The sequence below is a fragment of the Podarcis liolepis genome (genome assembly GCF_965112155.1).
Source record: "Podarcis liolepis genome assembly, chromosome: 16".
Taxonomy (NCBI): Eukaryota; Metazoa; Chordata; class Lepidosauria; order Squamata; family Lacertidae; genus Podarcis; species Podarcis liolepis.
In genome coordinates, this window is record NC_139567.1 from 42,221,527 (window position 1) to 42,247,872 (window position 26,346).

Sequence of the window (26,346 nt, forward strand, 5' to 3'; positions counted from 1 at the left end):
CATGACTGAGGTTTTCCCCCCTCGTCTTGGCTATGGTGTGAGTCTGTCCTGTTAATTAATGGGGTTCTGCCTTTGGAGAAGATGAGCCAGCCCTCAAGGAGGTGATTATGTAATTTGCTAGCAATTCATGTCCCTCCCGGCGTGACGCTGCGCGCTGACGTCACGGGGCTGTAATGGTGGTGTGCCTCGAGATTTTTTTCATGAAACAAGTGTGCCTTTGCCCAAAAAAGGTTGGGAAACACTGTTCTAGAGCACCACAGGTTCCCCACTCACCCGCTGCTGTGGCTCAACTATGACTCCCATCACCCCCCCCCCCACCATTGGCCATGCTGGCTGCTGGGATTTGGAGTTCCACATATGGAAGGCAGGCTCCAGGGTGCATAATTAGCTTCCTTAATTAATTCTGCAAAATACAGCAACAGCCGCACACCCTGGACTCTTCATGGAGAGCTTTGAAATCTAATCTCTAGACACACACACAAATTATCCAGGGCTCCTTTGGTAGGAAGGACAGACTATGATTTTAATAATACCTTCTCTTTTTTTGCCAGAGCTTGTCAATATCAGTGGGATCTTGAGGGGCCAGAAAACTCTGAGTGAAGGAGGTGGATCAGGCCCTCAGGGTAGAGACTAGCCACCCCTGGGCAAGTACCTTATTCACTGATGTCCAGTGACATCATCATGTCAGACACAGGCAGCATCATGATGTCATCTCGTTCACTATGTGATCCCTGATTGGGTAGGATTGCCCATGTGGCTAATTCAAGGAAGGGGAAGTAGCAGCCGGGGGGGGGGGGATATTTGGCACAGCCCTGCGTATAAATATTTAAACTTCCTATAAAAGCATCTTTGTTATGGCATTCATGGCTATATTGTGTTCACAGTTAGCAAAGATTAATACTGAGACATGAGAGAGAAATGAGCATTCCTGTTTATAGCATCCTCTTCCCCCCTGCCCTCCACGCACACACGCCACTAATTAGAACAGGAGTCCTAATTCTTTTTGGACCTAGGGGCACACCTGAAAATCTAAGAAACTATTGTCAGCCCCTGACCAAAAATAAATAAACCTGACAGTGTTCAGACCCCTCTGTAAGACACCCCAAAGCACAGGCGAACAGGCTGTCCATCACCCCATTAAAAAAAGCAGGCAACCCCTTAAAAAACCCTCCAAACCTGCTTTTAAATTAAAAAATAGGAGGCGGTGAGGGTGCCTTTGTTCCCACAGACACCACAGCGAGGACCCCGCCATTATAGCGACAGAGAATCTGTCACTCATTAAGGGCAGAGCCGCGCTATATGGTCAAAGCATAGTCATTGCACATTTAAAGCACAGGACTCCCCCCCCCCCCAATATATTCCTGGGAACTGTAGATTTCATTCCGGCACCCTTAACAAACTCCAGTTCCCTGGCGTCTTTGGGGGAAGTGATGTACTTTATATGTAGACTGGATATGTCAAATGTGTACGTGTGGATCTGCCCTAAAAAAAACCAAGCATGTTTTCTCTTTCTGTTACTGAAACATTATGCGATGGAAGTCCGAAGATCTTGCTCTTAATAAAGAGGAAAGGAAGACATCTGTAAAGAAAGGGGATAAGAAGGGCGGGGAGAGGAAGAAAGTCAAAACAGTTTCTCGATTCTTGCGAAATGCGAGGATGGAAAGTTAATTTGGAAGACTGAACCCAGAAGATGGGTTACGAAACAAAAGGACACGGAGTCTTTCTTTGAAATGCCATCAAACCAGCTCACCCAGGCTGCTGGGTTCGTGGGGATGAGTCAGTCCTCTCGACGTCGTGATTTATTCCGTCTTTCAAAATCCTAGCGCCATCTCTTGATTTCTCAAGTTGGGCAAAACGTGGCAGCCTGTGGGTTTTTTGTGCCCACAAAATGACGGAGCATAATGTCACGCTGGCACCGATCTGGGTGTCAACCAAGACCTCTCTTTCTGAGGACAGAGATTTCTGCAGATCCCGCATTCAGGAACCTATCTCTGTACATAGCTTTCTTATTTAAGGGTGTGACTCTGCAGCCTGTTGCAATTTTTCCAGTGAGATCCCATCACATACCAGCAAAATCAGGTTGCACAATTTGATCTGGAGCTCTTTGGGACAACCATACCTGTCAGGGAACTGCCATCAGAGCATCAGGTGGTGGAGGGACTCAGGCAGGATGAAAGAGACTCAACTGCTGAAGCAGGGACCAGCAGGGGGAGGAGTGGGTCTCTGAGGGAATGCGAGCAGGAGGGAGGGCTCAGGGAGGCTTCCAGCGAGAACAGTGGGGAGGTATCGGAGTCTCCCATAGGGAGACCCACACCTCGCAGGAAACTGTCACGCCGTGAGTCCAGGAGACGCGTTTCCGTTAAGGAACTTCTTTGCTGGAAACGCTTCCGCAGACAGCCACTGTCGGACTCTACTAGTGACTAGAGCAGACATGTCTGAGGAGCTCCGTCACACACGGAGGTTTGTGGGGTCGCACAAACTCTGAGGGAGCACGTTTTCACGCACAAGCAGCTAATCAAACCCTCACAGCAGTCCGACAGTCTTTGTACGCTGCCTGTGCAAGAGAAGGCATCATGAGCGAACCAACCGGAACCGGAGGAGCAGGGGCTGGAGCTGGTCCAAGCTTGGAAGATAGATACCGAGCGTTGGAGGTTCAACTGGCCCTGCAGACGGCGAGGCTGGAGGAGAGAAGGGCTCAGGATGCAGACAAGAAGGGGAGAGCCACTCAATTCCCCAGAAAGGTACCAGGATTGGTGCAGAAATTTGGGGGGGACCCCAAGGACTACCATGCTTTTAGGACAGAGATGCAATATGCCCTTAATGTGCAGTTCGATGAGTTCCCTGATGAGGAATCGCGAGTTGCTTTTGTAATTGGGCATCTTGAGAAAGGGGCTAGAGACTGGGTTCGACCCCTAATGGCAACGCACAATGACATACTAAAGGACACAATGAAGTTCTTTCGTGCAATGGATATCATGTTTTCCAGCGATATTGAGGAAGGGGTGGTGCGCAGACAGCTAATGGCTTGTAAGCAGGGGAGTCGATCTGTCCGTGAATATTGGACTGAGTTTACCATGCTGATTCACAGACTGAGTTGGGATTTATCGGCGGCACCCGTTCAAATGCTATTTGAAGAAGGTCTTTCTTCGGGGGTGAAAGACGAGCTGGCACGGAGCCCCAGGGCGGAGTCTATGGATCAGCTGACCAAATCTGCGCTGACCATAGGAGCTCGGCAGGAGGCAAGAGCCTTGGAGAGGCGGGAAGGGAGAGGGGAACGTTGGAAGGAGTTCCGCATTCCAGACATTCCTGAGCCAGCTTTCCCGCCGGCAGAGCCGATGGAAATCGGAACAGCGCGCGCGCGCGCATTTTCAAAAACCAGCGAGGGAGCTAAGAAGGAGGGAAAGGGCCCCCGGAAATGCTATCTCTGCCAACAGCCAGGCCACTTTGCCAGAGTCTGCCCCCAGAGGAAGGAATGGCAAGGGATGGTGGGAGCTGTTGAGGGGGGAGAAGAAGGGGGAGCGGAGCAGGTAAAAGCCAACGCCTGGTTGCCACAATTGGGGCACTGCAGCCAGGCCAAAGAGCAGTGAAAGTGCCCGTGCCAGAAGCTCCTCGACCTGCTCTAGTGATTGAAGTGTCGCTAGAGCTGCAGAATGGGCACCCCCTAAAAATAAAGGCGCTATTGGACTCAGGCAGCTCCTGCAATTTTATGAGCAAGGAGTTTGCTGCTGAACACCAGATACAGACCATCCCTTTAAGCAACCCCCTGCAGGTGACCACGATTGATGGCAGGGAGTTGTTGGGAGGAGGAGTCCGCTTGCAGACTGTCCCAATGATAATGAGGGTGGCAAGGCACACAGAACTGATAGCGTTTAATGTGGCCACCCTGGGAGGCGCTCCCATTATTTTGGGAATGAGCTGGCTAGCTCTACATGATCCGCTGGTTGGCTGGCATCAAAGAGTGGTGTCCTTTGGTTCAGCACATTGCCTAGAACACTGCAAAGGGGAGAAGGGTTCAGCAGGGGCCCAAGCCACCCTAGCAGGGACTGAAGTAATGGGGAAGGTGAAGGTACCACCACAGTATGCAGATCTCAGCGACGTGTTCAGCGAGAAGGAAGCTGACCAACTACCACCTCATAGACCCTTTGATTGTCAGATCAATTTACTCCCTGGAGCACAGCTTCCCGTGGGCAAGTTGTATGCCATGTCAGACAGGGAAATGCAGGAGTTGCGAGGGTTCATTGACAAAAACCTGAAGAGAGGCTTCATCAGAGAGTCCAAAGCAGCAGGGGGGAGCCCAGTGTTCTTTGTGGACAAAAAAAATGCGGACAAGCCGAGACTTGTATGTGATTTTAGGCGGCTGAATGCAGTGACTGAACCGGTGGCGTTCCCTATGCCCAGAATTGATGATATTTTGACCAGGGTGAGGAAGGGAAAGATTTTCACAAAGCTGGATCTAAGGGGGGCGTACAACCTGATACGCATAAGGAAAGGGGATGAATGGAAAACCACCATGTTTACCCCTTTGGGGGCGTTTGAATACCTCGTTATGCCATTTGGATTACAAGCAGGCTCCGCGTGTTTTCAATCTTTTATGAACCACGTGCTGGGCCCTTTGCTCTACAAGAATTGCGTTGCCTTTCTAGATGATGTGTTGGTGTATTCTGAGAATGAGGAGCAACATGTGAGAGACGTCAGAGAAGTGTTGAGCAGACTGCAAGCCAACAGGCTGTGGGTCAAACTGGAGAAGTGTCGGTTCCATACCAAGGAGGTGGAATTCCTGGGGTACCGCCTGTCAGACAAGGGATTGGCCATGGATCCCGGCAAGGTACAGGCAGTGCTGGAATGGAAAACACCCAAAACCAAGAAGGATGTGCAGAGGTTCCTAGGGTTTGGAAACTTTTATCGTAAGTTCATCCGCAACTTCGCCCATCTGACGGCGCCCATCACTGACTGTCTCAGCAGTAAAAAGAAGTTTGTATGGACGGCGGAGGCGGAGCAAGCGTTTGAGGAACTGAAAAGGGCCTTCGCCTCTGAAGAACAACTTCTGCATGTGGATTTACGAAAGAAGCTAAGGGTTGAAACAGACGCATCTGACAGAGCCATAGGGGCGGTGCTTCTTCTGCAGCCGGGGAAGGAGGAGTCAGAGTGGCGTCCGTGTGCCTTCTTCTCGCGGAAGCTGAACAAATCCGAGAGGAACTACACGGTGTACGACCGAGAACTGCTTGCTATTCATGAGGCGTTCCGGAGATGGAGGCATCTGCTAGTTGGTGCACAACATAAAGTGCAAGTGTGCACGGACCATAAAAATCTAGAGTACTGGAGAACGGCGCGAGTGCTCAACCAAAGGCAGTTGAGATGGGCCCAAGAGTTCTCCAAATTTAACTTTGAGATTTGTTATGTGCCAGGCCCAGAGAATGTTAGGGCAGACGCTCTCTCACGCAAACCTGAATATTTGGAGGGGGAGGGAGCACCCGAAGAAACCCATATCATTCCAGAGGACCGCTGGGTGTGTGGGGCGACTTTGGTGGGGCAAAGGGAATTGGTAGAGGGTACGGTGCAGGATGCATACGCCCAGGGGAAACTCAGGGATCTCAGAGGGGAGGAAGACAAATCCGGTGGTTTTGAGGAGAGAAATGGGGCATTGTATTATAAGGGAGCGTTATATATCCCTGAAGGGGAATTGAGGGAGAAAGTACTCAAGCAGCTGCACGATAGCCCCACAGCAGGGCACTTTGGGCAACACAAAACCATGTGGCTGGTTACCAGGGAATTTTGGTGGCCCAAGGTCAGGGAAGATGTGCGGGAGTATGTGAGAGGGTGTGAACAATGCCAAAGAGCCAAGGGGGAGAGGCAGGCGCCGGCTGGTTTATTAGAACCACTGCCCACACCTGAGAGACCGTGGGAAGCAGTGGCAATAGATTTCATGACTGATCTGCCAAGGTCTAGAGGGAAAACAGCCATCATGGTTGTAGTAGACCTGTTAACTAAAATGGCCCACTTCATAGCCTGCTCACATGCGGTTACAGCAGAAGAAACCGCCAAATTGTTTGTAGAGAATGTGTTTAGGTTGCATGGCGCCCCCTTGAGGGTGGTTTCAGACCGAGGGAAACAATTTACTTCCAGGTTCTGGAGGAAGCTCATGAGCTTACTGCATGTAGAGGTCAATTTCTCGACGGCCCGTCATCCTGAAACCAACGGGCAGGCGGAAAGAGCAAATGGGGTTCTCCAACAATATTTGAGGTGTTATGTTAATGACAGAGAGAATGATTGGGTGGAGAAGCTGGCGTTGGCAGAATTTGCCTACAACAATGCAGAGAACGTGTCCACGGGGATGAGCCCCTTTTTGGCTAATCACGGGTGCCATCCCAGAGCCTTCCCAGGGGGGGAGGGGGAGAACTGGAGCGTTCCAGCTGCAGAACAGTTCGTGGAAGAAATGGAAGCGATCCATCGCCAGCTCCAACTCAACTTAAACAGGGCTAAGGAGGAATATAAGAGGCAGGCAGACAAAAACAGAAGGGAAGGTGAAAGCATCAGGGTGGGGGACCAGGTGTGGCTGTCAACCCAAGGGTTGCCATTCAAAGGAGGTTGTAAGAAATTAAGACCCAAAAGGCTGGGTCCGTTTGAAGTCATACAGCAGGTCAATCCAGTGGCTTTCAGGCTCCGGTTACCGAACCACATGAAGCTGCACCCAGTTTTTCACAGGTCGTTGCTGTCACCGTATAGAGGAGACAGTGAGGGGAGGGTCACTAGGGGACCAGCAATGGAGGAGAAGGAACACAGCTACCATGTAGCGGAGATCCTCGATTCCAGGTGGAAGGGAGATCAGGTAGAGTATTTGGTAATGTGGGAAGGGGAACCGGAGTCGGAAAACACCTGGGTTAGGGCAGAGGATGTCAATGACGAGGTTTTAATAGAGACTTTTCATCAGAGGTTCCCACGTAAACCTCAGCCTGTAGCGAGGTTCCGAAGGGAATACTTTGCCACCACCGACGAGGAAGAGGAGTTGGAGGGGTTCCCAGATTCTGAAGAGGAGGAGGATTCAGCTGGCCAGGACGACGATCGATGGAGAGAATTGTTCGAGACGTCAGAAGATGAGGAAGATTCGTTTCGGGGTTTTAGCCCTTCACCTCCCAGGGGGGAGGAATTGGGAGGGGGTGAGGGGGGCCCTGGAGGGGAGGTGGATGTCAGGGAACTGCCATCAGAGCATCAGGTGGTGGAGGGACTCAGGCAGGATGAAAGAGACTCAACTGCTGAAGCAGGGACCAGCAGGGGGAGGAGTGGGTCTCTGAGGGAATGCGAGCAGGAGGGAGGGCTCAGGGAGGCTTCCAGCGAGAACAGTGGGGAGGTATCGGAGTCTCCCATAGGGAGACCCACACCTCGCAGGAAACTGTCACGCCGTGAGTCCAGGAGACGCGTTTCCGTTAAGGAACTTCTTTGCTGGAAACGCTTCCGCAGACAGCCACTGTCGGACTCTACTAGTGACTAGAGCAGACATGTCTGAGGAGCTCCGTCACACACGGAGGTTTGTGGGGTCGCACAAACTCTGAGGGAGCACGTTTTCACGCACAAGCAGCTAATCAAACCCTCACAATACCCTAACAACCGAACATTTTACAATAAAAGAAGTCGTTTTGCTTCACAAAATGTCATCTAACCTCCCTGCCAACAAATCAGGATGAAAGCTCCGTAAACAGGTCACCTCAAAGCGATCTATTTCTTATTCACCTTGCTATCTGCATAGATGAGGTCATGAAACATTTTTCAAGACCTGCAGAAGTCCACAGAACATTTCTTCGGAGAGGGAGGGTCCTGCCTTGCCCTGCGAAGGCGTAAAATCCAGAAATTTCAAAAAATAATAATAATCCCACCTCAGTTTGTTCAGGGCCATCCAGTTTAAAACAGGCTAATTTGCAGGAGAGAAGACTTGGCAGGATGAAAAGCAGTTGACTGAAATCTCACTAGCCAAGTGCGTTGCTCCAAGGAATATTAATATATTCTGTCTGTCAGGAATGCCAGGGATATGTCCTGATTATTCTGTCTGTAGAAGGACAAAGGCCTGGAAATAATAGGTAGCCCTACTGACTGAGGTGGATCGATCCTGCTGTATTCAAGATGGCTGCCCAACAATTGGGCCAAGATGGATGGACCTCAGGTATATTCAAGATGGCAACACAGGGGATACCTAACTTCTGCCATCTGCACTGCGGAATTATACAGGCAGGTCGCTTTGGCATTTGATTTTTAGTTTTTAAAAATATGTAAAATCCTGTGTTGAGTGACGTAGATGGCTCAGGGTATGGCGGAACGTCACCAGAAAATAAGGCTTTGGGGAGCTGTGAAAAGCCTGGGGTTAACCGCATCCTCCTGGTCTCCATCACTTATCCGTGAGGTAAACAATGGCTCTGGCGTCATGGATTGCTTAGTTTCCCCCGGCCCATGAAGTCTTAGTGGAGTGCGGTCGCCGGTCAGTGGCCTTGGCGTTAGGTCTCAACCGTCTGCAATTGCCTCAGGTGATCCAGCCTGGAGAGGGAGTCAGAACTCTGGTCTCCGTTGATATTTGCTTCTGGTACAGGTTTCCTGTTGCAAAAAAACAAACAAATAAAGAAGTCGTGGAGGGATAAGGCAATGGTGTTGGCGTAGAGGAGAACCCGTGACTCTCTGGACTGCAACTCCCTAACTGAGATGGTCAATGGCCACACAGGGATGATGGGAGCCGTATTCTGCCTTTCTCTGGAGGGCCACTGGTTCCTCACACCCAATGTAAGAGACGGGGGTTGAAGGACTTGTTGGAATGTATGTTTTGGCTGCAGCAATGAACTAGGTGTATTAACTTATGGTCTCTGTGTGTGGTTTGGGAGCTGCACGGTCAGGGGAAAAACAATGCTGTCCAGGGTTGTAAAGACTGCGAAGAGAATAATTGGGTGCACTCTTCCCACCTTGGATCAAATCTACGCTTCCAGGTGTCATAAGAAAGCCTCAGAGATAGTGCACACCCCAGAAATGATCTCTTTCAGCTTCTGCCTTCTGGAAGAAGGTACAGGGTTATAAAGACTAGGACTAAGCCACCTGAGAAACAGTTTCTATTCAAATGCGATTTTGGTTTTAAACACAGTGTAAGGTAGTCTATGGGAGTATATTGTATTTAATTATGGGGTATCAGAGTTTTTAGGGGGCTAACCAGGCTGGGATAGCTGGGATAGCAGGCTTGTTGGTTTCTGAATGTCTGATGTAGATTTTCAATTTCATTGTTCTGTATGGGACCATGACAATAAAGATTATCGTATCGTAGGTCAAGTCGTGTCTCGAACTAGGGACCCATTCTTCTAACTTCCTCCTCTAACTCAATGTACTTTTCAAGGGATGAAAAGGTAAGCATCCTCACCCCTTCATGGCCAAGGGGCCAGCAAGCGTTGGAGTAGGTTCTGGGGGTTCATGGATGGCAGGGAAAGATCTTGGGGTGCCCCCACAGAGACTCTGAACGGCAGTACACCAAAGCTGCTCAGGGGACCTACTCTGAATGATGTCCCTCAGGATCAGACCGAAAGGGTATTGCACCCCATATCTTGCAAAATACAAATCACTTGACTCTCCCTTGCAGGGCTGGCGTTAAAGTCAACATCACTGGGTGCCTTCCAAGGCTCATGGTTCAAAAAGGGGGCAAACCCCCAGCCTGGCTTGTCTCCCTCCCAGCTTTCACCGCCTCCCTTGGGAAACAAAGTCAACACAGAGAGAGAAAGAGAGTTTCCTGAAGGAGGATTTGAAAACCGCCCGTTTTAACCCATTCACCCGTATGGGTTCGTGTGTTTTTAAAAATCAAAACATGCTGGTGCATTTTTAAAAAATCCTAATGCATGCGGCAAGGACTCCACATTAAGCTTTTCGTCCTCTTCCTGACTATAATATATGGTTCTCAGGGGATGCTCTCTGCTCCGGGCCATTCCGGGAGGCTTTTAAACCAACGGAAATGATGAATTATTCAGGCCCATTTCCCAGTCTTAAGCCAAGGGCCGAAGGTCAATGGTTAAAACAGCCACAGAGCTGAATCTCCTTCCAGATTCTTTATATTGTCATGAGTGTGTGGGGTGCCTCGACTCCTGGACCCCTCTTCCAATTCCTGGGCGTAGCTGTCAACTTTCTCCCTTTTTTAAAGGGAAATTCCCTTATTCCGAATAGGATTCCTTGCAAGAAAAGCGAAAAGTTGACAGCTATGTTCCTGGGTCCCAGGTACCGAAAATTACTTGGAAATGGCTTGCTAAAGATGAGCCCTTAGGTTAGTGATTCTCAACTGATGCACCTGGTGGTGTCCTGGGGCATAGCTGTCAACTTTTCCCTTTTCTTGCGAGGAATCCTATTCGGAATTAGGGAATTTCCCTTTAAAAAAGGGGAAAATTGACAGCTATGCCCTGGGGGGGCCTTGAATGATGGCCAGCTGTGACATGAGTGGGGGAAGCCTCAGGCCGCACCAGCCTCATCTTAAATCCTCTCTTCTGGCGGTTCCCTCATTGTGAGAAGCCAAGTTACAGGGAACCAGGCAGAGGTTCCCTTCTCGGTGGTGGCGCCCGCCCTGTGGAACGCCCTCCCACCAGATGTCAAAAGAGAACAACAACTACCAGACTTTGAGAAGACATCTGAAGGCAGCCCTCTTTAGGGAAGCTTTTAATGTTTGATGTATTGCAGTATTTTAATATTTTTTGGAAGCCGCCCAGAGTGGCTGGGGGAGCCCAGCCAGATGGGCGGGGTATAAATAATAAATTGTTGTTGTTGTTGTTGTTATTTCTTTCCATTTCGGTGTGGCTGCTCTAGTCTTTATTTCGTTTGTATCTCATTTTTCCACCAAAGAGCTCAAGGTGAATGAAGCATACATGTTTCTCCCCATTATATCCTCACAACAACCCTGCGAGGCTGAGAGATGGTAACAGTTTGTGGAGAGGGGTAGGTATCCTGACCTCCCCAGTTCCTGAGGGCCAAGTCTGGCCAGTGGGCAGGGCCACCCACTTGTCAATCACCTGACATCACGATGATGTCAGGGGGCATTTCCCTCCCCAACTCCATGTCGACGACAGGTGATCGGCAGGACTCCCCCAAGGTGGAAGTTTCAAACGCCTCTGCCACACCACACGCCCCTTTGCACCTGAAATCAACATACCTCACTTCTTCGTATTTTTTGCCTCGGTAAAAATTGCTCTTTTGGAGGAAGTACAGCAACACCAGGTCACAGAAGAAAGCCCCCTAGGAAACAGACAAGGCACAACAAATTTACACATTTTGGCAATAAATCAATAAAAACAACTCGAGCTATTGCCCATTTCTGCCTCCAAACACGTTTGGTGTGGTTCTTTTTTAAGCACTGTATATATACGGTGGATCTACACATGGGGGGGGAACCCCTAGAACTAAGTCAGAAATTAAATCATTATAATAAAGAAAAAAACGCTATGTAAAAATGGCATATAATATTTTTTTGCTCTCTGGCGCCCTCTGGTGTTGCATGTTTATAACAAATTCAAAATGTGGTTTTTTTAAAAAAAAACTAATGTAGCTGAGTCCACTGTACATTTAAAGTCCATCCCCCCGTCCCCCAAAATCCTCAGATTTATAGTTTACCTCTCACAGAGCTACCGTTTTGAGCACCCTTAACAAACTACAGTTCCCAGCATTCTTTTTTTTGGGGGGGGGCATGATGTGCTTTCCATGAGTTTTAATTGTATGTTGCAGATGCAGCCTAAGCTCTCACAAAACCAAAAACCACCCGAATGCCTATATTACGGAAATCCAATTGAAAAAACACATAAACATAATAAGCCGTATAGTAGCAATTGCAAAGCTATTTACTCGAAACTGCTTCTCAAAAATTAGACACAGCTTCTTATAATGCCCAAATCAACATTGTGACGCATTATAAGAAACTATACAGCCGATTACGCCTAAGCTCTCACAGTAGCTTAAAGAAATCAAGACAATAAAATAACACAGAGATAAAGAGAGGTCACAGTAAGCCTGCGGAGCAGAAAAGAGCCACATAATTTTGAAGATGGAAGGGACCCTGCGGGTGATTTAGACCAACCCCCCAGCTGGGAGCAGGATGAGACGACAGCGCCTCTGAATGAGACCTGATACTTAGTTGAAATCTGCTTCCCAGCCTTTGATTGCATAGCTTAGCCACTGTGATTTATGCATTGGGAACCTCACAATTGGGCTAATAAAACTTTGTGTCGGGCAAATAAAACGTTTTCAGTGTGTTTTAAGTGCAATATAAAATGTGACACTAGATGGCGATGGCGAGCTTCATGGAAAATTCCATTTATTTTTTGCAACTTTTTTTTCAAAAGCATTTTCAGAGCGGTTTTTATATGTGTCTAGATTCCACCAAGGTCTCGTTGTTAACACAGGCCGCATTCACATTGTATGTTTAAAGCACCCTGAAACCCAAAGAATCCTCGGAGCTGTAGTTTGTGGAGAGACTTCCTATTCCAGAGCACTTGAACAAACAATCCCTCTTCACAAGGAACTCTGGGAATCGTAGGTCTCTGGGGAGAAAATTCCAAAGGCAGGGAGCCAAAACCAAAAAGGCCCTGCACATGACTTCAGAAAAATGGCTTGACCTTTGCATATGCAAGTCACCAGATTCCTTTTAGTGAAATGAAGAATGTGCTTGATAAGACAATGGGATTAGCCTTTTTTGGCGGAAGCAGACAGGTTTTCATGCACACAACTGCGTCAACGAAAAATATCTATTGGATTCAACTCGACTTACCGCTCCCATCAGCGCAACACCTGATCCCACATTGATGATTGTCGGAATAATGTTAAATTTCCCCGCCTGAAAGAAAACATGTCAAAAGCTGAGAGTTGAGCCTTTAGCCAGAAGCATTTTGTTCGGGAAAGTTTTGTTTTTATCATATGTGGGGAGCCTGGAGTGAAGGAGAGGCAAAGTGGAGATGTGGAACTCTCTGCCACTGGATGCAGAAATGGCCACCCAAAGCAGGATGGCCTTGAAAGACCGATTCAAGGAGAGGAATAAAACTACCAATGGCTACTGGGGAGGTCAGAGAACTCTGTTGCAAACAGGAGCAGAAATTGCCCCAACTTTTGAGATCAGGAACAAAAATCACGTAAGTGTGTCAATCTTTTTTTTTTTAGTCCAAAATCGTTATGTAAAGAATTACCGTATTTTTCGCTCTATAGGACGCACTTTTTCCCTCCTAAAAAGCAAGGGGAAATGTGTGTGCATCCTATGGAGCGAATGCAGAGGGGAGGCAGGCGGGAAAAGCCCCCAAGAGCCGCACACAAGCTCCGTGCGGCTCTTGCGGGCTTTTCCCCAGGAGGCAGAAGGGACAGACTGGCCACATCAGTCCCTTCTCCCACCTCATAGAAAAGCCCGTAGGAGCCGCGCACCCTTTAAAGAGCATGCGGCTTCTGTGGGCTTCTGCGGGGGAATTCCCCCACCTCGTAGAAAAGCCCGTAGGAGCCGCACAGCCTTTAAAGAGCGCGCCGCTCTTGGGGGCTTTTCCCCGAGGCGGGACAAGGGACTGACTGGCCGCGTCAGTCCCTTCTCCCTCCTCGTAGAAAAGCCCGCAGGGAGGAGGTCTGGGAGAAGCGCACAGGCTGCGCACAGCCTGTCCGTTGCTCCCAGAGCTGGGGGGGGGGGGAATCATATTTTTTCCCTTGATTTCCCCCTCTGAAAACTAGGTGCGCCTTATGGTCAGGTGCACCCTATGGAGCGAAAAATACGGTACATGCTTCCCTGCATTGTTTTCGATGTTTCCCTGCCACTGGAATGAATTACGTTTGTTTTGACCATAGCAGACGGTGAGGGAAACAATGTAGGTTTTAGCAGAAGCCGAACTGTAGTGGAACGGAAACAGCTCTGCAAAGGATGCAGCCGCGGATGAAATCTTTACATCCTTGATGCCTGCTAGCCATGACAGCGAGATTCTCCCTCCCCTGTTACAGACAGTAATCTTCTAAATCCCAGCTGCAGAGAGGCAGGGAAAAACTTCGCCCAGGAAAACTCCTTGGACCTGGAGTCAGCCCAGCCAAAAGAGAAAAACACAAGGCCGGCAAAACACATTTCCTCCTACCTTCCCGTTCACCATGACATCAAAGCGGATCCCGTAAGCCTTGATCAGAGTCCGGAAATCAACATCGGCTGCGTCACGGTAATACTTGGCAAACCTGCAATATCAGAAAGCAGAGCAGGGATGGCATTATTTCACGCAAAATGAAGTTGTTATGGGGGAGGCTGCAGGCAATGGAGAGCACTGGGGGGTTTGGTTGTTGTTGTTGTTTTGCATCAGACCCCAGATTCTCCTCTCTCTTGCCCCAGCCTTTAAAGCTTATTTTGTTTCTAAACCTGTACATGTCACTTCGAGGAATATCTTAGCAGAGGCGAGAAAGAAAGAAGAGAGGGGGATAGAAAGGACTCAGCTACGTTAGTCAAAAAACAACGTTTTGAATTCATTATCAACATGCAACACCAGATGGTGCCAGAGAGCAAAAAAAAATTCTATGCCATTTTTACATAGCGTTTTTCTTTTGTGATAACGATTTAATTTCTGGCTTATTTACGGCGTGTTTTTTACTCCCATGTGTACATCCGCCCAGAGGGAAACCTCTTCTGGACTTTTGGCGATTATGATTCTTTGTGTGTGTGTTTTTTAAAGGAAATATACTTCCTGAGGAAGTGGCACCTGCCTTGCCTTGAAAATAAATTAACTTTTGTTTTTAAGCGTTGCCCAATTCGCCGGTAGTCATTCAAAAAGTTTTAAACAATCAGTCAGGCTGATGAATCAATGAATGCTAGGGTTCTGTATCTACATACCTGGGAGCAACGTCCACGGTACTCAATGTTTTTAAAATATATATTACATTTCTTACATTTATATTTATTTCTCACAGCTTTACATCCCACCTTTTTCTCCATGGATCTCAAGGTGGTATACACGCTTCTCCCCCCCTCCTCATTTAATCCCTGAATACAGAGCTATTCTGCCTGGCCTTTAATTTGAATTCAGCCTGATCTTTTATTTCCCTTCTCTTCCCTCCCCCTCCCCTTTTATGAAGATCACCCGCTCTGAGACCCCACAGCTAATTCTCCCCTGGCCTCCTCGCTGGCCCAAGTAGGACCAATTCAGCCAGCTAGCCCTGGGGATTATCTAATGCTTATTAGATGGATTTCCCCTCAATTGATTTCTGAACTTTGAATTTTATTGTTATTCGTGTTTTTATACTGTATTTTATGCTGCTTTTACAATTAAGTGTTTTAAATGTGTTGTTAGCCGCCCTGAGCCTAGTTTTTGAACTGGGAAGGGCGGGGTATAAATAAAAATTCATTATTTATTATTATTATTATTACAACAACTTTGCAAGGTAGGCTAGGCTGTGTGTGTGTGTGTGTGAGAGAGAGAGAGAGAGAGAGAGAGAGAGAGAGAGAGAGAGAAAATATGAGGCTGGCTTAGGGCTACTTTGTAAAGGCTGTGACTCTGCTTGCCGCAGACATCGAGAAAATTGCCTCCCCCTCCATGTCTTGTTACCTGAAGTTGTATCCTGACGAGACGGATTTCTCAGCAAACTTGTTATCCAGCCGGCTAAAAGAATAGTGAGGATTGCATTCAGAGGGGGGCTTATCAAGGTCACAGTTCCATTCAATCTGAATTCCTATCACACCACCCTTAATGAAAGAGAGACAAAGGTTTGCTTCAGCGCGAGCTCCAGGTTAAGGTCGGAGAGCCCTTTCCCCCCCAGGAGGTCCTGCGATCCCTGCCTGATCCCAGTGGGATCTTGTCCATTCCAGTTGTCAAGAGATCTATGTGCCATCCAGGAAGCTGCCTGAACGGCAGGTCAGAAAAAGAGAATTGTATTGGCCCTTTCTGCCGCAGCATCACAGTCTTGGCTCAGCCTACTCTGACCGGCAGTTGTTCTCTGGCAGGGCCAGATTTAGGTCTGATGAGGCCCCAAGATACTGAAGGGAATGGGGCTCTTTATATGTCCAGCTGTCCTTTGTCAACAACAAAATTGTCGCTGTTTTTTGTGTTGAATATATGATATATCAGACGTCAGCAAACTTTTTCAGCAGGGGGCCAGTCCACTGTCCCTCAGACCTTGTGGGGGGCCAGACTATATTTTGAAGGGAAAAAATGAACGAATTCCTATGCCCCACAAATAACCCAGAGATGCATTTTAAATAAAAGGACACATTCTACTCATGTAAAAAATTGCAAATTCCTGGACCATCTGTGGGCCGGATTTAGAAGGCGATTGGACCGGATCCGGCTTCCAGGCCTTAGTTTGCCTACCCATGTGCTATATGGTAATTTGTGGACCTAATAGGTATCTAAAGCCATTTGCACATGTTGCCATGCAGAATGTAAAAATGTAAAGGGTAAAGGGGCCCCTGACCATTAGGTCCAGTCGTGGCCGACTCTGGGGTTGCGGCGCTCATCTCGCTTTATTGGCCGAGGGAGCTGGCATTTGTCCGCAGTTTTTCTGGGTCATGTGGCCAGCATGACTAAGCCGCTTCTGGCGAACCAGAGCAGCGCATGGAAACACCGTTTACCTTCCCGCTGGAGCGGTACCTATTTATCTACTTGCACTTTGATGTGCTTTCGAACTGCTAGGTTGGCAGGATCAGGGACCGAGCAACGGGAGCTCACCCCGTCGTGGGGATTCGAACCGCCAACCTTCTGATCAGCAAGTCCTAGGCTCTGTTTTTAACCCACAGCGCCACCCGCATCCCTATGCAGAATGTAGGCACCCTATATATAGAAATGAGCAAACCGGTGATATTTTATGGAGCAGGCTAGCAGGCGGGGCCCATTACCTACACCATAGGAGCCTACACAACACAAAACACTGTTGCTATATGTAAGTTTTATTTTCTTTGTTTTTTATCTTATATTTTGGAAATGTACGTCCAGGGTTCTTTTCCCCTTTTGGGATCCCCCAAGAGAGTGGGGCCCTAAGCTATATCTTGTTTAGCTTATACGTAAATCCAGCCCTGCTCTCTGGGATCTCGAGCAGAGAGTGAGAGCGTCTTCCCCATCACCCGATCCCCTTCTCAACTGGAGGGGCCAGGGGTGAAACCCGGGACCTTCTACATGGAAAGCAAGCGCTCAATTGGTTAGAGCGAGGTGCTGATAACGCCAGGGTTGCAGCTTCGATCCCCATAGGGGACGCTGGGATATTCCTGCATTGGGGTGAAATTGGACTAGATTATCCTCAGGATCCCTTGCAACTCTACAATTCTGTGATTCTATTCAAGAGCTACAGTGGTGCCTTGGTACTCAAACAACTTGGAACCCAAACACTGCAAACCCAGAAGTGTGTGTTCCGGTTTGCAAACTTTTTTCGGAAGCCGAACGTGCTCCGTTTTGAGTGTTATGCTGAGGTCTGTCTGTTTCTGCTATTTATTTTGCATTTTTGTTTCGGCGGCTCTTTTTGTTTTGTTTTTGTGACTGTGTGGAACCCAGTTCAGCTCCTGATTGATTGATTGTGTGACTGCAGTACAGTGGTACCTCAGGTTAAGAACTTAATTAGTTCCGGAGGTCCGTTCCTAACCTGAAACTGTTCTTAACCTGAAGCACGACTTGAGCTAATGGGGCCTCCTGCTGCCGCCGCGCCGCCAGAGCACGATTTCTGTTCTCATCCTGAAGCAAAGTTTTTAACCCGAGGCACTATTTCTGGGTTAACGGAGTCTGTAACCTGAAGCATCTGTAACCTGAAGCGTCTGTAACCCGAGGTACCACTGTACATTGTTTATTGCTTTCATTTTATGGATCAATGGTCTCGTTAGAGAGTAAAATTCACGTTAAATTTCTCTTTTAGGGGTTGTTTTTAAAAGTCTGGAACGGATTAATCCATTTTGCATTACTTTCTATGGGAAAGTGCGCCTTGGTTTTGGAACGCTTTGGTTTCGGAACGGACTTCCGGAACGGATTAAGTTTGAGAACCAAGGCGCCACTGTACAGTCCCTAGCCATTGAACAAGGCCATGGGGCTGCCTTGTACAGACCGTTGCTCCATCTAGCTCAGTGCTGCCACCACTGACTGGCAGCAGCTCTCCAGGGTTTCAGGTAGGAAGTCTTTCTCCCAGCCCCTACCTGGAGATGGAGGGGCTTTGAACCTGGGACCAGATGCTCTGCCACTGAGCTGTAGCCCTTTCCCCCAAAGGAAGCAGAACAGCAAGTTTCTCCATACCTCTGAGGCCATTTCCTGAAAGTTGCTCCCAGCCCACGAGACGAGGTTCCCCAGGTGGAATATGGGGCAGTAAGGATGGTCCGGTCCGTAGCGGCACGTTTTCAGGTAGCTGTCATCTGTGGTGTCGAGGACGTTGGTTCTGCGTTGAGGGAGTGCAGGAAGGTCAATTGGCAGCCACGTTTTATTTCACTGATTTACAGTGGTGCCTCGCAAGACGAAAAGAATCCGTTCTGTGATTCTCTTCGTCTAGCGATTTTCTCGTCTTGCGAAGCAAGCCCATTGATGGATTAGCGGATTAGCGCTATTAGTGGCTTTTAGCGGCTTATCTGCTGATCAGATCAGCTGATAAGTGGCTTAGCGCTATTAGCGGCTTTTAGCGGCTTATCTGCTGATCAGATCAGCTGATAAGCGGCTTAGAAAAAGGGGGGGAGGGGGGAAAAACCAGCAGGAACTCGCAAGACATTGTTGTCTTGCGAAGCAAGCCCATAGGAGATTCGTTTTGCGAAGCACCTCCAAAACGGAAAACTCTTTCGTCTAGCGAGTTTTCCGTCTTGTGAGGCATTCGTCTTGCGGGGCACCACTGTATTTAAGATCTTTCGTTCCCCAGGATGGAGCTCAGGCTGGCTTTTAACAACCAAGCAGACAAACCAATTGTACGAAAATGACATGACCGTTCTTTAAAACCACGAAGTCATGACCGCACTAATGCAGCAGCAAATAGTAACCATGTGTCCCATATACAAAACCAGTGGGGTTTTTTTTCCTGGGGGGACGCGTACCCCTAAACTGTTTGTGAATCTTTGTCCCTTTGTCCATTTACTGTACCATATTGGCCCGAATATAAGCTGCACCTGCAAACAAGCCGTACCTTTAAAATTCAAGGGGGGGGGGGGGGAAGAAAAAACGACAATACCCGAATATAAGCCGCTCCCTTAAAAACCCACAGACACTCACACCCGTTCCGTTTTACCATATGTCTCTTTCAGCAGCGACATCATAAAAGGCAATTTTTGTAAGGTCGCGAATGTAAGCCGCACTTTAACTTTTCATAGTCAGAATTTGGAAAAAAAAGTGAGGCTTATATTCAGGCCAATATGGTATTTATTTTCCCCAATTTGAACTATAGAATGGTGATTTTCTTGAGTCAAAATGAGAGTATTCCTAAACATTTTTAAAGGGGGAAAAAAAGCACTGTACAAAACCTCCAATAAACCAGACAGCCAATAAACCAACCGCTGATAAAACTCACAATCAATTTTTTGGGGAGGTGGGGAAGGCATTCCCCACGTAGGCTTTTTTCTCCAAACACTTTTTGTAATTTTACAAACCCTTTGGGGATTCCCTGAATTCTGTTGATATCTCCCTTGTGCCATTTTGACAAAATAATGAACTGCACTTACCAACTGAACATTGGGAATACAGTGGTACCTCAGGTTAAGTACTTAATTCATTCCGGAGGTCTGTACTTAACCTGAAACTGTTCTTAACCTGAAGCACCACTTTAGCTAATGGGGCCTCCTGCTGCCGCTGCGCTGCCGGAGCACAATTTCTGTTCTCATCCTGAAGCAAAGTTCTTAACCTGAAGCACTATTTCTGGGTTAGCGGAGTCTGTAACCTGAAGCGTATGTAACCCGAGGTACCACTGTAGAGGGAATGAAAGGCGTCTCCTCTGACAAGAGCCTATTGCTGCCGGATCTCTCCTCCATGAATCTGGCTACTCTGATTTCAAAACCATCCGTGTCTCTGGCAGAAGCCGTTCCTTCTGCTGCGACTGCAAAAAGTTCAGCAACAGGGAAGACCAATACTTACTTGGAGAACTTAAACCTGGGAAAGCGGATGGAGTTCTTGATGTAGACGGTGAAGTTTTCGGCGTTTGCCAGAAGAGGCTTTCTAAAGGAAAAGCACAGGTTGCTTGAGTTAATGAATCTTCAAGGAAGTGTGGCACAGTTGGCCTGTCTTAAAAATTTTAGAGTGGTTTTAAGTGAATAAATAAATGGAAGAACTAGGACCAACTTTGGCCGGCCTTTCTTCTCCACCGGACACCAAGCTAAGATCTCGCATGTCCCACTCAGGCTTTTCCCAGCCTTCAGACAACGGCCAGTCTTGACTCCTGCAGGGCAGACAAAGTTATGGGGGGGGTGAAATCAGCTAGCTGGAATATTTTGGGGGTTTTGTGGGGGAAGAGTAGTGTTTGCTAAAATGGACAGAGCTCACAGCTTTCAAGGAGCTACAGAGAAGGGGAACACACAGCTTGCAGGAAACTTTTAGAAACAACCGCTCACTTTTATAAGGACGCGAAGATTACTTATGGGGGAAAAAAACAAGGTCTTATATATATAATAAATGTTCATAAATGTACCCAGCAAACATAAATATATAAACCACATGTCTGAAACTCCACCGAAAAAGTCCTGAAACCATTTTGTCCCTCCCAAGTTCACCTCAAATATTTCTCTGCAAGGTTGAAGGAAAATGGAAAAGCCTCCCCATTGTCTTTTTGTTCACAAATCCTGTCTTAAGGGTATGTCTGTATATGAATAGGGTGAGCCTGTGACCTGGCTCAGGAACTAAGTATTTGTCACTACAAAAGACTGGCCAGGCTCCCCAGGTAATCCAATCAAGTGACAATTAACAGGTTACCTGTCAGGCAGGAGTTACACAATGCACTCAGATTTCTGTGTTGTAGTTATGATGTTTCTGGGGGTGGTCTTGGACTCCAGGGCGGGCAATTTAAAATGTCTATATAAGGGTGGGCACACCTTGGTTCAGGGTCCTCCTTCTCCTGCATGTGAGGGGAGCACCCTGTTGCAACAGATCAATAAAGATCAGGCTTACTAGCTGCTTTGCTTCTAAATATTCTCTGGTTGGCCTCTGTTATTTTCTCTGATAGAGAACCTACAAAGGACTCTATCAGGGCTCTTGTGTCCCCCATAAGGGAATAAGGGCAGATTTTTGTTTATTACACTTATTTCAGTTATTACACTTATTCCCATAAGGGAATAAGGGCAGATTTATCGTTGAAAATCGGGGCGGCTTCCCCAGCGATTTAAAAGTTACCCCAAAAATATAAAACAAAATCAACAGCAGCAGAGGTAACCGTTTAAAATGGAAATTTATCTCAAGGCAGAATTGCCTGTTATGCAGCAAACCTGTTTGTTTTCCAGCTGGGGCAAGGCCTTTAGAAATTGCCTGGCAAATCCTTACCGTTGCCAGCGACGACGGCTTCTCCAGAATTGCAGTCGCTGTTGCGGTAACAGAGCGCGTCTGGAATGCCAGAGCTCTGTAAGGAAAAGGGGAAGGAAATCCCGTGAATTAGGGGCGAAGACAGAGACTGACACAAAGTCCGTCACCTAGTGACCTGCATGGCTGAGCGGGGGTTTGAACCCAGAGTCTAACCAGTCCTGGTCTGATACTCTAACCACTGCGCCACACAAGCATCCTTCCCCATTCTGCACTGGGGAGGGGCCGATAGGAGTTGTAGTCCGTAGCAGCAGGAGGGCAGCAGGTAAGTGATGGCTGATTTAGAGTGCCTCCCAAACCATTTTAATCGGAACTCCACCAATGTCCTTCCTCTGTGTATGTGGCCAGGGGTGAGGATGCTATTTCCACCCTTGTGGCTGCAATAGTGAACATAAGATCTCAAGAAGAATCTGCTAGATCAGACCCATCTAGCCCAACATTCTGTTTGTTAAGTTGTGGGTGAACATATCAGACGACACAGCGATTCTTCAAACAGCTCTTGTTTATTCACAGGCCAGGACAGAACTGAACTGAAGGGTTCAGTCAGCCTGCTTATATAGAGCTCCAGTACAATGTAACTGTAACAATTTTCTAAAACTATCCAATCACTGAACATCACTTTCGATCCCTTATTTGCATAACTATCTACAGTCTCCCCCTGCTGGCCCAGGGTGAGAACTTCAGTATATAACACCATTCTCACAGCAACATTTCAATGGATTAAGCTAATGTAATTATTATACAGTGGCACCTTGGTTCTCAAACTTTATCCGTTCCGGAAGTCCGTTCCGAAACCAAAGCATTCCACCAAAACCAAGGTGCGCTTTCCCATAGAAAGTAATGCAAAATAGATTAATCCGTTCCAGACTTTTAAAGACAACCCCTAAAACAGCATTTTAACATGCATTTTGCTGTCTAATGAGACCATTGAGCCAGAAAATGAAAGCAATAAAACAAAACAAAAAATTCAAATTAAATAGCAAAAACAGACAGACCTCAGCGTAATACTCAAAACGGAAGTGTGGCACTCAAATCGGAAGCATAACACTCAAAACGGAGCACGTTCAGCTTCCAAAAAAGTTCACAAACCGGAACACTCATTTCCGGGTTTGCAATGTTTGGGTACCAAGTTGTTTGAGTAGCAAGGTGTTTGAGAACTAAGGTACCACTGTACATAATTCCTCTAGAGTAGAAAACCAACGATTGCGAATACTACTGTACTCGTATTAACTTATTTTGGAGGACCATGCAGGAATCTCCATTCCTCTTTCTAACAAAATTCTCCCACACCCCCCTAGTGGTCGGGAACCAACGCGAACTTAAACAACAAGAACAAGCGGCTAGACCTCAGTGTCCTTCTTGGGAATTCCAGATTGTCAAATCCCAGTTCTCTTAGGTGGTTCTAGATGGCCTGTTTAATGTGCATTCAACCTGATTTTTTTTTGCAGCATCAATCAACAAAGATGCCTATTTAATGAGCATTCGTTTTTGTTAGTGGGGAGATTATATATGCCTTTTCCCATCACTTTTCTTATTGCAAAAAAAGCCCGATATTTTGAGGGAAGGGGTTTGCTGTGCAAGACCTCCCAATCCAGTACAATTCTGCAATTTGCAATTTTTTTGACATTTAATGGACTCCCACCCCAAAACAGTGTCCGACTGGAAGCGCCTCTATTCCTTTTCTTCTGCCATCGGACTGTCCAAGTCATTGTTGCTGAAATCTTTACACATGGTCTCCAAAACTGCTGCCCTGCCCGCTGTCTAAGACACAAGCACTCACAACGCTTCTCCGTGTTCACAAACGCCTACCTCAGCACAGGTGTCCTGCCGTTGGTTTGGAGTGACAATCAAGTTGGTCATCACAAAGAAGACGCTTTCGCCCTGAGGAGACAAAGTAGAGAAAAGGGGTTAGGAGGTAGTGAGTTTCAGAATTTTGCTAGGAAAAATCTGACAACTTGAGGACAAAAATAATAATATGTGGCCCGTGGTCATGGTGGGCAAAGCAAAGATCAGGCTTTACTGATCTATACTGGTCATGTTCTTCCTCGACTGTTGGAGGAAGAATGATTTTGAATACCAGTGCTGGAAACCACAGACTGGGGGGAGAAAGTGGTGCTAGACTCAGGTCCTACTTGTGACATTCTTGTTGGGACGTCTGGGTAGCTGCTGTGAGAAATCACTATTGTTTTAATTGCTTGTTTCTCTACCTTTCCACGCCAGATTAATATCCTTTATGGAGGAAAAGATTATCAGTGGATACTAGTTTGTTGTTGTTTAGTCGTTTAGTCGTGTCCGACTCTTTGTGACCCCCTGGACCAGAGCACGCCAGGCACTCCTGTCTTCCCCTGCCTCCCGCAGTTTGGTCAAACTCATGTTGGTAGCTTCGAGAACACTGTCCCACCATCTCGTCCTCTGTCGTCCTCTTCTCCTTGTGCCCTCCATCTTTCCCAGCATCAGGGTCTTTTCCAGGGAGTCTTCTCTTCTCATGAGGTGGCCAAAGTATTGGAGCCTCAGCTTCAGGATCTGTCCTTCCAGTGAGCACTCAGGGCTGATTTCCTTCAGAATGGATACTAGTTAAGATGGCTATTTTTCACCCACACTGTTGGAGGCTGTTGTTGGCAACTGCCTGGCTTGAGAGACAATGGAGTCCGCCTCCGGGGGTGAAGTTAAACTGCTCTGTTAGCAGCTCCGAAGTGAGCTCCCCGGGGCTCAAGTCTGAGCAGTGCGTTTGGAAGTCCTGGGCTGCCCCAGACGACAAAACCCCCCTCTTGCCCTTACTGAGGCGGTCCAAAGGAAAGCAGAGCAAGACGTTTGGCAGCAGCTTGGCTGCGGAGGTTGCCAGAAGGAGGTGTAAAAGGCGACATCCAACCGTCTCAGGGTCTCCTCCCTGGAGCCTTTTCTTCTCCTGAGAATATCCTGCAAGGCAGCGGAGGTTTAGCATCAGAGCTTTCCTTCTTCTATTTGAATGTTGTTTTTCTCCTGTCATTGTTTATCTCCTGTCTGGCAGGTTACTTGATTGGATACCCTGGGGAGCCTGGCCAGTCTTTTGTAATGATTAGTACTTAGTTCCTGAGCCAGGTCACAGGCTCACACCCTATTCAAACACAGACATACCCTTAAGAGAGGATTTGTGAAGGAAAAGACAATGGGGAGGCTTTTCCATTTTCCTTGACCTTGCAGAGAAAACATTTGGTCAGTTTGGGACAGTTTGGGAATCAAAATGGTTCCAGGTCGGTCTTCCTGTGCTGATCTATGTACGTGCTTGGTTGGTACCACTTATGAACATTACCATATATCTAAGACCTCAAAATTCCTATCACACTACAGCATGTGCAGAAACTGCCTTCTTGACCGTTGGACTCACCCTTGGTCTCGTCTGCTTGATCCGCCAGAGCCTGTCTTTGCAGGCAAGGGAAGCCCCTAACTCACTGAGGGCTTGAGACCCATCAGCTCCCCTCAGCTGGCTGAGCCGGCCGGTCGAAGCCATTTCCTGGGGTGTGGCCGATGTCGCATGCTGGCAGCTTCCAGGAGCCGCAGGTGAGAAGCAAGTGCAGGGTGGGGACCAAACATGGATGAACAACCCCAGAAGGAGCAGGATGTGTCCCCCACCAGAGCGACGACCTTTCCCCTAACACGCAATGCACATGCCTCTGAATATCAGTTGGTGGAAACCACGGGAGCAGAGAACTGTTCTTGTGCTCAGGTCCTGCTCTCCTGTTTCCCATCGGGGTGAAATAAAAAAAAATTAAGGTCTTATATATGTATAATAAATGTTCATGGATGTGCCAGGCAAACACGTACATAAATGTATGGGCCACATGTCTGAGGCAGCACAGGAGGGCAGCCCTGGAGCCATTTTTGCTCCCAAACTGACCAAATGTTTTCTCTGCAAGGTCAAAGGAAAATGGAAAAGCCTCCCCATTGTCTTTTCCTTCACAAAACCTGTCTTAAGGGCACATTTAAGATATGAATAGGGTGTGAGCCTGTGACCTGGCCCAGGAACTAAGTATTTATCATTACAAAAGACTGGCCAGGCTCCCCAGGGTATCCAATCAAGTGACCATTAACAGGTAACCTGCCAGACAGGAGATAAACAATGCACTCAGATTTCTGTTGTAGACCACCCCTTCTTTGATGTAGGTATAATGTGTCTGGGAGGTGGTCTTGAGTTACACCCCTTCTGTGATGTATGTATGATGTTTCTGGAGGTGGTTTCGGACTCCAGGGCGGGCAATTTAAAATGTCTATATAAGGGCGGGCACGCCTTTGTTCGGGATCCTCCTCCTTCTCCTGCAAGTGAAGGGGGCACCCTGTTGCAACAGTTCAATAAAGATCAGGCTTACTAGTTGCTTTGCTTCTCAATATTCTCTAGTTGGCCTCTGTTATTTTCTCCGACTGATGGAGAACCTGCAATAGACTCTATCAGGGCTCTTGTGTCCCCCATAAGGGAATCAGGGCAGATTTTCGTTTATTAAAGGGGCATCTCGTTGGTCCAGGTTGCATGCCTAGATGGGCTCCCTCTGGCCTGACCCAACAGCTAGGATCCCTTCGAACATCCTTCTGGTAGTCATCCGGGTGATTTGCAGGCTGCATATTATTAAGAGCTACTGACATTAAAAGGCAGCATTGATCATTCCCCATATCTGCCGGTTCTATGAAACCTCCCGTTTCAAGCAGCAGGGAGATTTTAAAAGCACTTTAATTTGCGGCCCGTGGATACTACTTCTTCCTCTTCTTAAAAAAAGCCTTTGGCTCACCTTGCAATCCTTGTTTATTGCTACAGTCAGTGGCTATACTTAGCATGGGGCATAGAGCCACATCTCTGCAGAGAGAGGCCCAGGGGACTGGGCTGCATTCACCTTGAAGAGAAACCAGCAAGGAATCCACAAAGGCCAGGAGGATTTGCAGGGGA

The 26,346-nt window shown here is 47.7% G+C and overlaps 1 protein-coding gene across 2 annotated transcripts in view; it reads right to left on the reverse strand.

The window, feature by feature from the left end:
* P2RX5 (purinergic receptor P2X 5) overlaps nt 1-26,346 on the reverse strand; it is a 44,916-nt gene that overhangs the window by 1,591 nt on the left and 16,979 nt on the right. The window contains exons 3-13 of one of the 2 annotated variants that reach the window (XM_083480065.1): nt 23,244-23,315; nt 21,399-21,474; nt 20,208-20,304; nt 20,004-20,084; nt 18,195-18,333; nt 15,534-15,670; nt 14,082-14,175; nt 12,755-12,820; nt 11,147-11,229; nt 7,595-8,577; nt 356-2,119 (exon numbers count right to left, since the gene is read on the reverse strand). In XM_083480065.1, coding sequence (XP_083336191.1) covers nt 8,481-8,577; nt 11,147-11,229; nt 12,755-12,820; nt 14,082-14,175; nt 15,534-15,670; nt 18,195-18,333; nt 20,004-20,084; nt 20,208-20,304; nt 21,399-21,474; nt 23,244-23,315 — 942 coding nt within the window. In that variant the 3' untranslated portion in view covers nt 356-2,119; nt 7,595-8,480. Of the gene's footprint in view, nt 1-33; nt 2,120-7,594; nt 8,578-11,146; nt 11,230-12,754; nt 12,821-14,081; nt 14,176-15,533; nt 15,671-18,194; nt 18,334-20,003; nt 20,085-20,207; nt 20,305-21,398; nt 21,475-23,243; nt 23,316-26,346 lie in introns of those variants that run through there. The other variant, XM_083480066.1, reaches the window with a different exon arrangement.